The 15,157-nt window shown below is 50.0% G+C and overlaps 1 protein-coding gene across 11 annotated transcripts in view; it reads right to left on the reverse strand.

The window, feature by feature from the left end:
- GATB (glutamyl-tRNA amidotransferase subunit B) overlaps positions 1-15,157 on the reverse strand; it is an 81,719-nt gene that overhangs the window by 11,883 nt on the left and 54,679 nt on the right. For all 11 annotated transcript variants that reach the window (XM_060147780.1, XM_060147779.1, XM_060147778.1 and 8 more), the window contains 2 exons: positions 9,909-10,042; positions 2,751-2,829 (listed from right to left, as the gene is read on the reverse strand). In XM_060147780.1, the coding sequence (XP_060003763.1) occupies positions 2,751-2,829; positions 9,909-10,042 (213 nt within the window). The remainder of the gene's footprint in view (positions 1-2,750; positions 2,830-9,908; positions 10,043-15,157) is intronic.

The raw sequence follows: 15,157 nt of genomic DNA on the forward strand, positions 1-15,157 counted from the left end.
CTCATCTCCTGGTTATTCAGTCACTAGTAGGACCTCTTCCAGTTCTGTCAGAGGAAACACCAGTAACCAATGGAACCAGAGTCCTTCTGCCTCACAGGGTTTCTAAAACCTAAGGCCTACTTGGATTCCTCTGTCAAATTCAGTAAAAAATAATTATAACACATTTATGTGTTACATTTTACAGTAGACTCTAAAAATAAAAAAGACGCTCAATGTAATTAGTCATCAGGGAAATGCAAATCAATCCACCACGAGCTACTACTTTACACCTACTAGGAGACGACTACAACCAAAAAGCAGGACAATTACAAGGGCTGGCGGGGATGTGGAGAAACTGGAACCCTCACACACTGCTGACGGGACTGTAAAATGGTGCAGCCCATTTGGAAAACAGTCTGGCAGGTCCTCAAAATGTTCAACATACAACTACCACATGACCCAGAGATTCCATTCCTATAGGTACAGCCCCAAGAAATTTGAAAACATATGCGCCAACAAAACCCTGTACATGTATGTTCACAGCAGCATTATTCATAAGAGCCAAAAACAGGAAACAACACAAGTGTCCACTTACTGATGAATGGTAGACAAAATGTGGTTCTACCCACACGATGGGATACTCTTTAGCCATAAAAAGGCATGAAGTACTGACACAACATAGATGGACTTTGAAAACATGACACTAGGTGAAAGAAGCCAGACAAAAAAGGCCACAGATCGTATGAGTCCATTTATCTTAAATGTCCAGACGAGGCCAACCCATAGAGACAGACAGTAGATTAGCAGTTGCCTAGGGTAAAAGGGGTTAATGGGGCGAAACTGCTAATTGGATACAGGGTTATGTTTTTGCGGTGATGAAGATGTTCTGGAATTAGATAGTGGTGATGGTTATAACCTGTGACTATACTAAAAACCAATGAACTGTAGGCTTCTTAAAAAATAAAACTAAAAAACAGTATACTAAAACCTCTTATTTTCAAAAGCCTTATTTTTCTAACCTCCTGTCTGCCCAGCCCACAATCCACCCTGCTAACTCTATGTGTGCACAGGAAGCTGCCTGGGATGATGCTCACCCAATATTTTTTTTTTAATTTTTTAAATTTTTTGGCCACGCCGTGCAGCATGTGGAATCTTAGTTCCCCGAGCAGGGGTTGAACCTGCACCCCCTGCAATGGAAGCGCAGAGTCTTAACCACTGGACGGCCAGGGAAGTCCCATTCACCCAGTATTAATGGTAGTTATTTCAAGGTGGTAGAACTGGAAAATCTTTATATTTTTCAGCATTACTTAAGTTGTTACAATGAACAAATACCATTTTTTTCCCACTAGAAAATCAGTGATTTTTTAAAAAAACAGAACAAGGTAGAAAAATTAAAAAGCAAATCCCCTAAGGCAATGGTGTATAAGGGAGACGCCCTCATGGGACACACAATCAGACTTTTATTTTGGTTCTGTGATTGCCTTACAGAAGCCAGGATTCACCCCACCTCCTTTAAACACGCTAGAAGCCAACAGAATCCAAAAATGTCTCTATCTCTATCTGAACCCAGCTGTCAGCATCCCCCGGCAGTTCTAGTTTCTCCCCTCTGAACCTAACATATTATCTGCACTAGGTTTTCTTTGCTGGGGCAGGAGGAGTAGGAAGGGGAAGGTTTTTTCCCTCTTTGGTTTGAAATGCAACAATTCATTTGCTCTTATGTGTATATACAGTTTCTTTCTGCCCTCCGGCCATCTAATCATTCTGCTACTGCTGAGCGCTCTCGTAAACATTTGTATTCCTCTGACATCCAGGCAACCAAAACCCTTTCCTAAACGTGGCGCAGTCCCTATACTTGACAGCCTCACTTGGTGGTGGGTAAACAGAACCTTTATTAGGTCCTATCCCCAGTTTCACAGCACAGAGCTGGGTGTATGCTCCATGGTGCCTCGTAATTAGCCAAAACCAGCCGCTTTTCCAAAGCCTCACTATGTAACCTGCCACTACTGAGGACATGTATAAATATTAAACGCCAAAGGCACCATTAAAATAACATTAAGTTACTGGCTGAAGAACTGACAGCTGTGATATCTCAAGTCGAGATCAGGCGGCCGCCTTGGTGTTCTTTATCTTTCTGAGTGCTTATCTGTAAGAGTTTTCTGAGTTCCAGGGGCCTTGCGCCCACCTGAGACTGTCAGGTGGGGCTGGAGGTGAGGCGGAAGGCCGCCTTTGATGAGGATGCTCTTTGTCTGGGTTTTCACACACTGGGCCTGTGTTAAATTTGATCTAAGTGGGAGGCAGTCTGTCTGGCCTCACCCTTCTTGCTGGAAGACTGACTTTCAGGGGCAACCACGTGACAAGACAAACGAGCCCCTGGTACTGGGTGGGAGGCTGCAGAGGACGGGAGACGGAGGACAAGGGCCAGGGAGCAGTGTCGGCCACACAGGGCACGGGGGGAGCGCACAGGCCGAAGCCCCCAGGAGCTTCAGGGCCCACCTTTCACATAAACAAATGTGTGGGAAACATTCCTGGCAAAGCCAAACAACTACACCGTCTGGTTAGCAAAGATGAGAAGCAAATTACCTGCGTCATACATAGTACTGGCTTTATTTCATTTGCTAAATAAAATGTTTCTACCTCTCAGTATAAAAATAGCGCTTAGAAGCATTTAATACTTCAAAGATGAAATGCACTTAGTGATGGCATTTGACTTTCACATAAAACATGTACGGGGCTGGCAGGGTGGTCGGACCCTTTGGGAGGTGGGGACATACCTGTTTAGCTGCGGATGAAGAGATGGCTTTCCTGTCCAGCAGGTCAAGCAGCTCAGCCAGGGCAGAGGGTGTGACAGGACTAGCAGCCCCAAAAAGGAGAGAAGAAACATGTACATTTCACTCTGTCGGTGTATGCATTTATGGTTATTTAAAATCAAAGCACGTGATTTTGTAGGTTTGAATAATTCAATCCACACCCAGGAACAGAAGTAACAGGCCAGTTAGGCTCTATGTTATTTAGTTATCTTGTACTTTAGGACAGAACACATTTTTGTGACCAGTGTTGTTTTTCTTTATTTTACTACCCAACAATAACCGCAGTTTGGCGGAAGTTGTAGTGACAGACAACTGCTCAGTTTAATTAGTCAAAAAAAGGAGGTGGCTGCAAAATTCATGAACCACGACGAGAAGAGAAGAAAACCAAAACCCAGTAATTAAATATTTTCGACTGAAAGATCAGCCTAAAAAGTACTTCAAACACAACAGCTAACAAGGCCAGTTTTCGAGTGTTTTTGTGCAAATATAAATTCTTTTTAATCGTAAGAACTTGTCTTTTAGGGACGCAGTGACTACCAGCCATGTCGTCAGCCATCCTCATGGGCATCCACAAACTGCTCTCTCCCGCAGGCTCTCAACAGCTTCTCACGGAAGGGCCTGGAATTCATTATGCCTACACTTCTAGGAAGGGACTTATTTGCCAAGATCCCATGATATAAAAGGACGAGAGGCAACCAAAGGCGTAAAGTGTCATTAATTGACATTCTGGGGTGAGGGGGGCGGTGAGTGCCTAGGATTAGTGGAAAAGACTGAATTACAGACTATTTCTTTTAAAATACACAGTTTTGCTACTTTTAAACACATGCAGCAACTAGGCTAATGAAACGCTGTCTGTCTGAGGTCATGAGGGGACCAGTTTTAAATAGACTGGAACGACTTATAAATAGCACGTTAGTGTGTCTGTGTAAACGAAAGCTTCTGGAACGTTTAACACTACTTGAAAACACCTTCTGTTTAAGTCTCAGTTCCCATTACTCACTATTAATTTCTTTGTTAAGCTCTTAGATAGTAAAAAGGAAACTACCGCTTAGCCCCTACTCCAATTTCCCGGAAATCCAGGACAACCGAGTGCAAGTGCACCAGGTCTGACTCAGGTGCAGTGAAACCTCACAGGGCTGTTCACGTGAGGCAGCTGACACACAGAGGCAGCCCACTGTCCTGCAAGTGTCTGCTTATCCCGAAGTATGGATAAAAGATCATTCCAAGAGGATATTAGGTTTGCAGAGCGTCTGGACCACCCTGATTAAATCTCAGCAGGACGAGGGGCAGAGGGCTGGGAAATCAAGACACCCTTTCTCTAACTTCCCACCCTATTGACAAGTAATAAAGAATTCACGTTGTTTTAAAAATTCGGGTTTCTTGGATGTTCTATGATCCTAGTAAACATAAAGGCCAATTAGAGTGTAGACTGTGTGTAGAACCTGTAATAAGCACTGAGGTTGAACTAGATTTCTCAAGCCTGCAAACAAAAGGCTCCCCACTCCCACATGAGCTGATGATAAAGGGATGTGAAGACAGAGAAGGACAGAAATAGAGTACAGCATGACTAAAAATACTTTGCCTTTCATCCAATGACCTTCATTCACTATGAAATACCTCCACTGACTTGGGATTTCTCAATCGCCCTTTTGTACCCACTGTGCTCGACACATAGTAGGTCAGCAGTATCTGTGTCACAGACTCCTTCCCCCCAACTGGGACACTGTGTATACTAATTCCAGCTGTGCCAGGGCTCACCTCCAGTAAGACGATGACAAAGATCAGGACCTGTCACCCTGGCCTTGAAAGGCCCCCCTCATCAGGTTAAATAAATAAATTGGCCGATTTGGAACAGAACAGCAGCAGAAGCACAATTGGCTGCTGTCAGATCACGCTGGTTTCTGGGCCGTGGGTGTGTCTCCACTAAAGAAGAGCCCGACGTGGAAGGCTAGTCTCCCATCCCCAGCCCGGCGCATCTGCAGACGAGGGAAAATGGCATCTCTCAAGCCTTCCAACTTCACCCAATCCCCTAGAGCTCTTATGGGATCACGACTCTATCTCCAGCCCGGATTCTGGAAGCAGACACCCTGACACCTCCACAGCCACCCCCGTTCCTGTGAAATGTGCCGCCTGTCGCAACCCCTGAGCTCATTTTAGGCCCAAGCTCATGGGACACAGAGGCTTGCGGAGAAAGACAGGGAGACACGGACACCTAGGCGGCTGCTCAGCAATCAATCCTTCTGTTCACCTCGCTAACGTCCCAGCGCCCCTGCCTGGCACTCCCACCCAAGCTGCTGTTCTAGAGCGTCTCCTTCCCACGCCCCTTCTCAGCATGGACCCTCACCTCCCGCATCATAAGGTCACCCACTGATGGAAGGCTCAGAATCTTCTGGGGTGCCCGCCTCCTCCTCTTCCATCAGACAGCCCCCTGGACCCATGCTCTTGCCTGCATCACCTGCCACTGCTACGCATCCTACTCGGACGCCGGGTTCCTCCCTCCTGCGGCTTTAACCCCACACCTTCACGAGCGCTCAGATCTGCCCTGTCTTGACAGTGCCTCCAAGTGGTCTTGCAGTCACTTGCTTCTGCCTGACCTTATTATTATTATTTTTTACCAATGAAGAGCATCAGTGGCTACTGTCTGCCCTTGTTGTTTGGATCCCAACCCTATCCCTCTGCAGATGCTGTTCTTTTAAAACCACCTCCCCTCACTAATTACCAAACATAATAGCTTCCCACCCTGCTGCACCCCCTGAGAAAACCCCTTCTCCCTGGGCCTCCAGTCTCTTTCCCCTCCTTGACTGCCCTCCTCCACCTCTTCCCGCTGGCGAGGAGTGGCCCGGGCTCCTGTCTCCCCACACGTTCTAAGCCAGGGGTCGGCAAACTTCTGGAAAGCGCCAGAGAGCAAATATTTAAGGCTCCGTGGGACACACCTGGTCTCGGTCATGTAGTCTTCTTTGTTTTGGTTTCTAAATATACGAGGTAATAATCATCCTTAGCTCACAGGCTGTATACAAACAGGCCTGGGCTGTGACCTCTAACAGGCTCCCACCTCCTACATCCCATTCTTGGACGCTGCCCCGCATATCACGCTGCCGGACTAATCCTCCTGTGAGCCTCAGCCCCTTCTCAGCTCAAAGGCCTTCCTGGTTTCCTAGTGCCTCAGGAGCTGCTGCCCGCAGCTGACCCGCAAGTTCAGGCCCTCGGCTGGAGTGAACAACTGGACAGCTGCACCTGCCTGATATTACCAGGAAATATTTGGTCAGGGAATCAGTAACTTCCACTTTCCTAACTAAATCAAACCTGGTATGAATAGCTATGAGTTATTAACCAAAAAAAGCAATATGCTCAAAATAATGAAAAAGCCAAGTTCAACAAGCACTTTTCTGCCCAGACCCTTTAAACACCAGTCTTCTGAGAGGTCTTTAAAGATGAACGCTCACTTACAAAATCACTTCCTGCCAACGTGATCTCTGGAGTGTCCCTTGCCTGGTGTCATCATGAGACTACTGCTAGCTTTGCAGCTACTGCCCTTCTAGGCTTTGGAAACGTTAGCCCAGCTGCCGAGGTTGCTCACTGGTTAATGTTTGCTCCAAGGTGAGGCTGGTATATGCAGCCCAGGCAGTGGTTGTCTGAACTGTGTAGATTGTGAGAGCTGCTACACAGAGCTTGCTTCCTGTTCAGTTCCTGTTCTACATAAACTCTAGCACAGAACTGTTGCTTAGCTTCCTCCTTCCTTGACTTTGGAACAACCAAGCACACTTTTATTTAGAGTTTGGTGCCCTTGGAGTTCTTTTTTCTTTTTTTGATAAAGTTATTCATTTTATTTATTTATTTTTGGCTGTGTTGGGTCTTAGTTGCTGCGCACGGGCTTTCTCTAGTTGTGGCGAGCAGGGGCTACTCTTCGTTGTGGTGCGTGGGCTTCTCATTGCGGTGGCTTCTCTTGTTGCGGAGCACAGGCTCTAGGCACACGGGCTTCAGTAGTTGTGGCTCGTGGGCTCTAGAGCGCAGGCTCAGTAGTTGTGACGCACGGGCTTAGTTGCTCCGCGGCATGTGGGATCTTCCCAGACCTGGGCTCGAACCTGTGTCCCTTGCATTGGCAGGCGGATTCTTAACCACTGCGCTACCAGGTGAAGCCCCCCCTTGGAGTTCTTAAGACTCTAGTGCTTACGAATTGTTTGGATAAATACCAGAGGCTCCAAGTTCCCCTGACAGTCTAATTTATCAATCTCAGCTCCTGTAGAAGCTCCTAAAATGGTTGTTAGCAAACCCCTCACGTCACAGATCAACATATAGAGAAACTGGTCTGGAAGTCAGGGGGCTGGCTTCCGGTTTGAGCAGTTGTGCACCTTACCTCTAGGGGCCTGGATTTCCTCCTCTGCTAAATGAAAGAGCTGAACCAGAGGTAGCTCAGGTCTCTGCTGAGACTGAAATTCAGTGACTCTAGCAATCAGTCAGCAACATGGAAAACGCTTTTTAAAGCTAAGAGTTAGATCTCCTCCCAAAGCTCCAACCACTCCTTCCCGGAGCCTTTCAGGTGAACGTGGTCTCGTCCCTCTCTGCTTGCACCGCACTGACTAGTTCTATACAAGAAGCACTCCATTCTGCCTTGAGGTAAAAGCATTAGTGCACAAATCCAGTCCTCCCCAGGACACAGCTTCTTAAGGGCCGGGCCAGCGTCCTGCTTGGCTCTCCACGAGCTCCGCACAGAGGGTGCTCTACAGCCAGTGCTGGATTCACGGCTCAACTCCCGCGACTTTCCACACCCTCCATGTTCCGGCTCGACCCCAATCATATGGTCAACTGTACTTTTCTGCCATTTTCCACCCTCTGCTCCTCCCAGCTATGCTCCCCCTGCTCCCCAAAGCTGCTGCTTCTTCGCCATCCCCACGCCCTGGTTCCTCACAGATGTCTCCTGGCCCCTCCTTCACCAAGACCTCTCCAGAGCCATTCAGGCTCTGGTACAGCTATACCTCCTCCATCAACTCTGCCTGAATGGGCCCGGGCTTTTCAGTGTGAAGACTGAAGTTTCTGAGTAGAGAGGTCAAACCGGAGAGGACAAGAAGGAAAGAAACAGGCAACAGATGCCATGGGAGTTTGGGGATCGGGGCGGGAAGGGGGGGACATCGTTTTGGTACCTCACATACCATCACGGAATAGAGAAGGAAATGGACACTAAGGGCCCACGGGCGCCGTGTGTTTTCCTCTCAAAAACTCTCGGAGGCAGGCACTATCACTGTCATTTACAGTGACGGCACTGAGGGTGACTCATCCAAGGTCACGGCTGTAAGAAGCCACGTGAGGAGGTGAAACAGAGCCACATGGCCACACTGGTACCTGTGCAAACACACTGCGAGCAAGAGGCCGAACATGAAGCCAGCATCGCACAGGGGTAACTTCTCCGAACAGACGACTCTTTGGACTGACGTATCAGTCAGCACACGCCTGTCTCCCCGGCTCTGCTTCCCCATATGGCCGTGGGCGCTGCTGCAGCAACGACGCTCCCCAAGAACAGCTCGGCCTCCCGCGGGGCGCCACCTGCCTGTGTGTCCCTGATGAACACCCACATTTAAACCTGCTGCCCGTTCTCTCCTTCCTCACACTCTCCTTTTCTCTGGCTCCTGTGACACCCATGGTCCTGGTTCTGTCCCTCCTTCCCTGCCCATGCTCCTTGGGTAGTCCAGGGAGTCTCAGGCCTGGTCACACGGTATCCTCCCCACAGCTCTCACCTGCTCCAACGGCTTCCAGTACCATCTACACATTGCTGAGTCCACGATCCGCTTATACTGGGCCGTGCCCTGCCTTCCCCGAGATGCCACGCTCGGGCTCCCCTCGAGCCACGTGCACACGCTGCTCTCCACGCCTGGAGCGTGTGCTGGACTTGGCCTGCTGGGCCCCGTTCACCCTTCACTCAGCAGGGAGCTCAGCTCTCCTCTCCCCCTTCTCAGGGCACCCAACTCGCTGCTTTGTAAGGACCACGGGGACCGCGTCTGCCTCGTGGACCGGCTTTCCCCACGCTCAGCACAGAACTTAGCATAGGGCAGAGTCTCAATTAACAGGTGCTGAGTTTTGAACAAGTGAGAACTCTCGGATTTACACTCCCAGATGCCTCCCAGCAGATGTAGGCCCATGTATCTGACTGCCTATCAGTCACCCCACGAGGGGGACATCTGTCCCACAGGCAACTCAAACCCTGCATGTCCAACAGGAACATGGCATCCTCCCCACCTGTCCCTCTTCCTTTACCTCCCACCAGGTTGAAAGGCTCCACTCCACCTCGCCCCAAGCCCGCGTGAGGGAGGTGGAGTCATGTGGAGTTGAGAACACTATCCGCACCTTGGTCCACCGCACTCGGGCCCAGGCACAGGGCGTTTCGCATGGGCACTCCTGTAAGAGGTACCCAACTGGGCTTCCCACCTCGGCTCCATCTTCCATCCCATCCCCCCAGAGGGGACCTGGAGTGAGCGTGTGCTCTCAGGCCTTTGACAGCTGCCGACAAAGGCGTGTGAAGCCTCCCGGGTGGCCTTGCCCATCCCTGCAGCTCCCCTGCTCCCTCCTGAGCACCCTGGAGCTTCTGGGCCTCCTGAGCCCACCACGCCTCTTGTCTCTGAGTGTCGCACAATTGCATCTACGGTCCAGAATGCTCGGAACCCTCCCTCCACTTGGCAACTCCTCAGGGCTTGGTCTCTGAGGGAAACTCGCTCTCCCTCCTGAGGGAAAGCTTGGTGGACGCCCCAGCCTCGGTGCAGGTCCCCTTCCTGTGCATTCATGGTGGCCTGAACACACCTGCGGTGTAACGGGATCATACTGAGCCGACTGTCTGCTTTCTTACAGCCTGGATGCCCTGCAGGTAGGACACTCCTCATTTACCCATCTGTAGGTCCCCAGCCCAGCACAGTACAACGGACAGCGTGGACGGTCAGAGATCGGAATAAATGAGCTTTCAGATGTGAAGGGGATGGCGGACAGCTTTAGACTCTGACATTCACAGGGGATGTCTGTGTCTTGTCAGGAGATCCTGAGGGGGAAGAAGGAGGGCAGAACACCAGCCCTGCCCTGTGTCAACTGCTTCTGGACACAGAGTTCACCAGAAAGGAAAATGCGCCCCCAGACCCCACTCACCTCTCACTGACGGCAAGGTTCTGTTGCTTTAAAAAGCCCAGAAAAGTGTTGAGGACCCAACTAGTCACTTTTTTTGGCTCTGCCCTAGTTTCTTTTATCACATTTTGGAAGAACTCCAGTAGGCCAACTTCATTCTGTAAAGAAAAAGGAAATGATATAAAGCCTCCAAAAAATGAAAGATCAGTATTCTGAAACTGTCACCCTCTGCATCCCTGAGACATCTACTGGTACTTCCCCAAACAAGGATGTCACCAGAAAATCCTGATCCCTTTCAGTAAACAGCAAGTATTCTACTACTTCTACTACTGTCACCATGCATTTATACAGCAGTCTGTCGAAGGAAGGAACATACTGCAGACAGCCTGGACTTTGTGGACCAGAGGACGATGAAACCTGACATCCCCTAAACTCATTCGCCCTCTCAGTGTCAGCCATGGGTACCCTACCCTACAACGTTTATCCCTGAGCAGCATGTCTAGCCTGAGTTTACCGTCCTGTCTCTTTCCAGGCCTGTCTTCTCCTGTAAGTCCTAACGATGGCTAGAAAAAGAAGGTAGGAAAAGCAGCAGACCAAGAAGGAACAAACCGAATATTCTACTTCTGAAAAATCAAACGTGGATCGTAACTGTACTCATCTTCACATCATCCCCAGAGCGACAGAAGTGGTTTTCACATGTTTTCAAAATGAGTAAGAACACAGGCACGTGACCCACTTAGACCACATGATGGGTGGAGGGTAGTGCCAGGCCTCTGAGCCCAGCTGATCCTGGCTCTCATTGCGCTCTGTGAAAACAATCACCTGGGTTGGCTCATCAAGGAGACGTGCTTGAGGAAGCTCCTACTCTTCCTCCGCCTCTGGACTGCCAACTCTGTGAGTCAGGGGCCACGCTGCCCGTTCTCTCTGGGACTAGAGCTATGTCAGTGCTGGGTCACGGCAGCTGCCTGGTTAGCATCGATGGGTGCATCAGCGTCTCCCATCGCCTTGTGTTTTCTTAAAAAAAATCACATGTGAATGCTCACCCTTTATCATACCATGTTCACCTTTAAATATCGGAATTGCCACAATTATGCCTAAGAGTAATCCCCAAGGCACTCACTGAATTATACAGTACGTTGCCTGCTCAGATGGATTTGGCAAAACCAAGAAATGTGGCTAAGCCCAGCCCTTGTTTTTCAATGAAGAAAATAAAAACATGTTCCACCCACATCTGAGAGGCTGAAGGTTCCAAATGCATTTTAAACAGGTTTCCCCTACCTGCTGAAATTCAAATCAAACCACACTTTCCTTAAAATATTCCTTTTTAACTTTATATTGCAGGTAAGGCTCTCACCCTCGCTCGTTTCAGAGAAACTTCATTAACCAAAAGAACATTCTGGAAAAATACGATACTGGGAAGAAGCGAGGCACACTAACAAAAGTGCTCTCAATATTTCGTTATTGTAGATGCTGTAATAAACACACAGGCACACAGCTGCTAAAATAGAAATTCCGTAAAAAAATGAAAACAAAAACAAACTACGTGCCCTTTATAACAGTTGCATTCTCTGGTGACAAGCCTACTGAATCATCCCATAATCATCTCCTGAATCTCTTTTCAAGCTGATGGTATTATTCTGCTCATGCTAAACCTGGGCAAAGGCCACCTCAGCAGCCAAAGCTTGACTACAGATAAAGGCAAATTCAGGCAGCATGAAGAGAAAGTTCTGTTTAACTTATGGAAAAGTATTCAAATTTCCACCATGGCACACAAACCACTGGAGAGGGAGAAAACCGGCTACCGGCCCAAATCACATAAGTGGGATTCCCTTTGTTCTAACCCAGAGAGGCTGGCCTGCTGGTGAAAAGAGCTGTCAGGAGGACTCTGCTTTGCCGAGGAAAGGTTTTCTAAGTCCACCTAGAAATACTGAACTCACAGGCCTGGCTGAGTTGCTGGGACGTGATGAATATCTATTCCTCTATCCTTGGGTGGTTTTTTGTTGGATGGATAACATGGCAAGTCAGATTTCTGTTTGTCTTTTCGTGTCAGTGCTGTGAGGCAGCCTCTCTGAGCCGGAGCTGTGCTTCACTGGGGGTATGTGGGTTCAGTACACAATCTGCAGTGGATGGGAAAGTCTGCGATCGTGACAGGGCGAGCTGTAGGCAGCAGGGCTGCAGGAGGCCGAGCTGTCCCCGCCCGGAGAATGACAGATGGATGCAAAGTCACACATGGGCTGCCCGCTCGGGCTCTTTACATCAGAAGCCCGCTTACCAAGAAAAAAACACAGCATTCTAGGTAAGGCCTTCTTCGTTTTTCTGTGAGATTGGCAAATGCTTGGCCCAGATCTCAGGAGCCCCTGTGAACATGGCCACGCAGCCATTTGGTTTTCTCGGGAAAACAATGGACCAGTTAATTCCCTTACATGAAAACCATATTATGAGCAACGCAGGGGAATTCCCAGGCAGTCCAGTGGTTAGGACTCTGCACTTTCACTGACAAGGGCACGGGTTCAATCCCTAGTCGAGGAACTAAGATCCCACAAGCCGTGTGGTGCAGGCAAAAAAAAAAAAGAGCAACGCAGAAAGGCCACTGCATTAGGGAACCCTTAATGTCCTTCTCAGAGGCAACAAGCCAGCACTAATCTATCCCACATCAGACAGAGCTGAACCTTCAGCTACACAGGGCGTCAAGTCTCCCGGCCGACTATGTCTCAAACTGTTCCTTCAAGAGATAGCCCAGGGCTTCCCTGGTGGCGCAGTGGTTGAGAGTCCACCTGCCGATGCAGGGGACACGGGTTCCTGCCCCGGTCCGGGAAGATCCCACATGCCGCGGAGCGGCTGGGCCCGTGAGCCATAGCCGCTGAGCCTGCGCGTCCGGAGCCTGTGCTCCGCAACGGGAGAGCCACAACAGTTAAAGGCCCGCATACCACAAAAAAAAAAAAAAAAAAAAAGAGAGATAGCCCAAGTGGCATGGACAATTGGTCCTGGCTTTTGTGTAACACCAGACACCCTTTACAGCTCTGCGACTAACTGGGAAGCATCCTTTTCACATTTTAATCAAATTTCCCAAAGCATCCCATGACACCCAAAGCCAATGCCAGGCCAGCCTCTTGGATGCAGACACGAACCCTCCACTGCCAGTGGGTCTGTCCGCTGGTCACTGCTGGGGTGAGGCAAGGCAGAGGGGTCACCTTCCCTTCCCTGCTGCTTTGGGAAGGAACCTTACCCACACTTGCATCGGGGCCCTAAAGCCAGGTGCCCCGCAGCCGACTTTTCCAGCCTACCTTCAGAGATGACCAAATGCCAGAAGACTATCTTGCTGCAAGAGGAAGGCTGATTTCTCAACTGCCATTCCTGTCCTAAGTCACACACCCTGGGAATCTGATGATAGGCAGGATGAGGCTGGACTATATTTAGAAGGCGAATGAAACCCGATAGAGACAGTTGCCCGGTGGCAGACCCGGAGAAGAAAAAGGCCACAGAGCACACATTATGGGACAGCTGGTTATGTGGCAGGGAGTGACCCGTCAGCTACGGGGACCCTGGCTTTCTTGCCTGAATACCTGCTACACGGGGATCAGCGGGCAGCCCTGTGGGGGTAAGGGTGGGGACGGCACGTGGCTACTGCTGCTGCTAATGATGTTAATAGTAGTTTCAACAGCAACAGTAATGGGTGCTTTCTCCACATTAACTCATCCAGTGCCAACAACGACTCTGTGGGTGAGGTACGAGTGGAATTCTCTTTTACAGGTGGGGATGCTCTGAGCACTGACTTGCTTGAGGTCCCACGGTGAGAAAACAGTACAGCTGGGACTCTGCAGCCTGTGCTCTCACCCTCTGGGTTCCGCTGCCGCTGACAAAGGACAGTCACATCCCCGCCTTCCTGGGGACTGAAACTGAGCACCCGCCAGGGCTGGGCACAACACGAGGCAACTTGCCCATCCAAAGAATGCACTTCCCCACCACTTGCATTATTTTGAGAGCTGCCAGCTGTTGAAAGGTTCTTAACATATTAAAAGTGTAGCAAAGGCCCTCAGCAATTAGCTTAGAAATTAGGAGGAGAAAATGGTGAGTTCAGGTGCTGCCATTGTCAAGTTACACCTAGACCACGTGGTGCTCTCCGCCGCGGCTGACACACACCCGTTCCCAGGTCGGGGGGTAGGGAGAGGAACGGTGGCACCCCCATACAGCACTTCCGGGGGGACAGGAGGGTGGCCGGAACACCCCCGGAGCTTCTCTCCTGCGTCCCTCCACACCCCTCCCCAGAGAAGTCAGGGAGCGCACCTGCATGGGTGCTGCCTGATTCTGCAGCATCCCTGACACTGCAAAACAAACCCTGTTGTCACTCACATAGTTTCGGCGTCAAGCACATGGTATTTCATCGCACTCTGGCTCCTCCGATGCGGGTGACTCACGCACGAGGTTATACCTAACTGGGCAGGTCGTGCTGTGGGGGGGAGTGGCTGACAGCTCGGGGGACCCCGTACCCGCAACTGAGTTCCGCCTGGGCTGCACTCACAGGAGCCAGGAGGAGTCGCCCTAAGAAGGGAGGTACCCACAGGGGCTGCGCCATGGGAAGAGGGCCCAGCATCTGCACGTCGACGGGAGCTCTGTGCTTCCACATCACTCCTGTGAGTCTAATCCTTCTTACAAGGTGAGAGAAAAAAAGAACTCGGACCCAACAACTTTGTGAAACACGGCCCTGAAGATAACATCACTGCTAGTGTTGGGGTGGAAATGGAAATTAGGTGATAGCATGGGAGGGACTGGGACTTGCAGTGGGGCGGGAGGGGGGGTCTATGCTGTGAACAGCCTCCCTCTGCTTTTCACGGAAACAAGGAGGGGCTGTGGAAATCCTTCAGTGAGAGAGAAGGGAAAAAAAAAGACTCATCCAGAGGATTCATCAGTGGGGAAAACAAAAGGTAGTTAATTGGTGGTGTGAGGCTGGCACAGAAAACATCGCTCTCCACCGAGTGTGCGGAGGAAGCTGGAATCCTGAACCATCACTGCCACTTTCAAGCAGCTCTGAAACTGACTCAAAACACCAAGGGTATGCTCTTTAGTCTGACTCAAGGAATACATGATTAGATGGGTCTACAGTCCTATTCTGGTCCCCACAATTTCCACCTCTGGGTCATGTTCCCAGAGAGCTTGGGAGCCCCTGAAATCTGAGCGAAACTCCGGTTCCATCAATTTCACTTGTGCTCTGTTCCCAGCAAAGCCGGGAAGCACACACCTCTGAGCTGGACTCCGGGAGCGTTCTCACTGACCCC

This window comes from Lagenorhynchus albirostris, chromosome 4, assembly GCF_949774975.1.
Source record: "Lagenorhynchus albirostris chromosome 4, mLagAlb1.1, whole genome shotgun sequence".
In the NCBI taxonomy this organism is placed as follows: Eukaryota; Metazoa; Chordata; class Mammalia; order Artiodactyla; family Delphinidae; genus Lagenorhynchus; species Lagenorhynchus albirostris.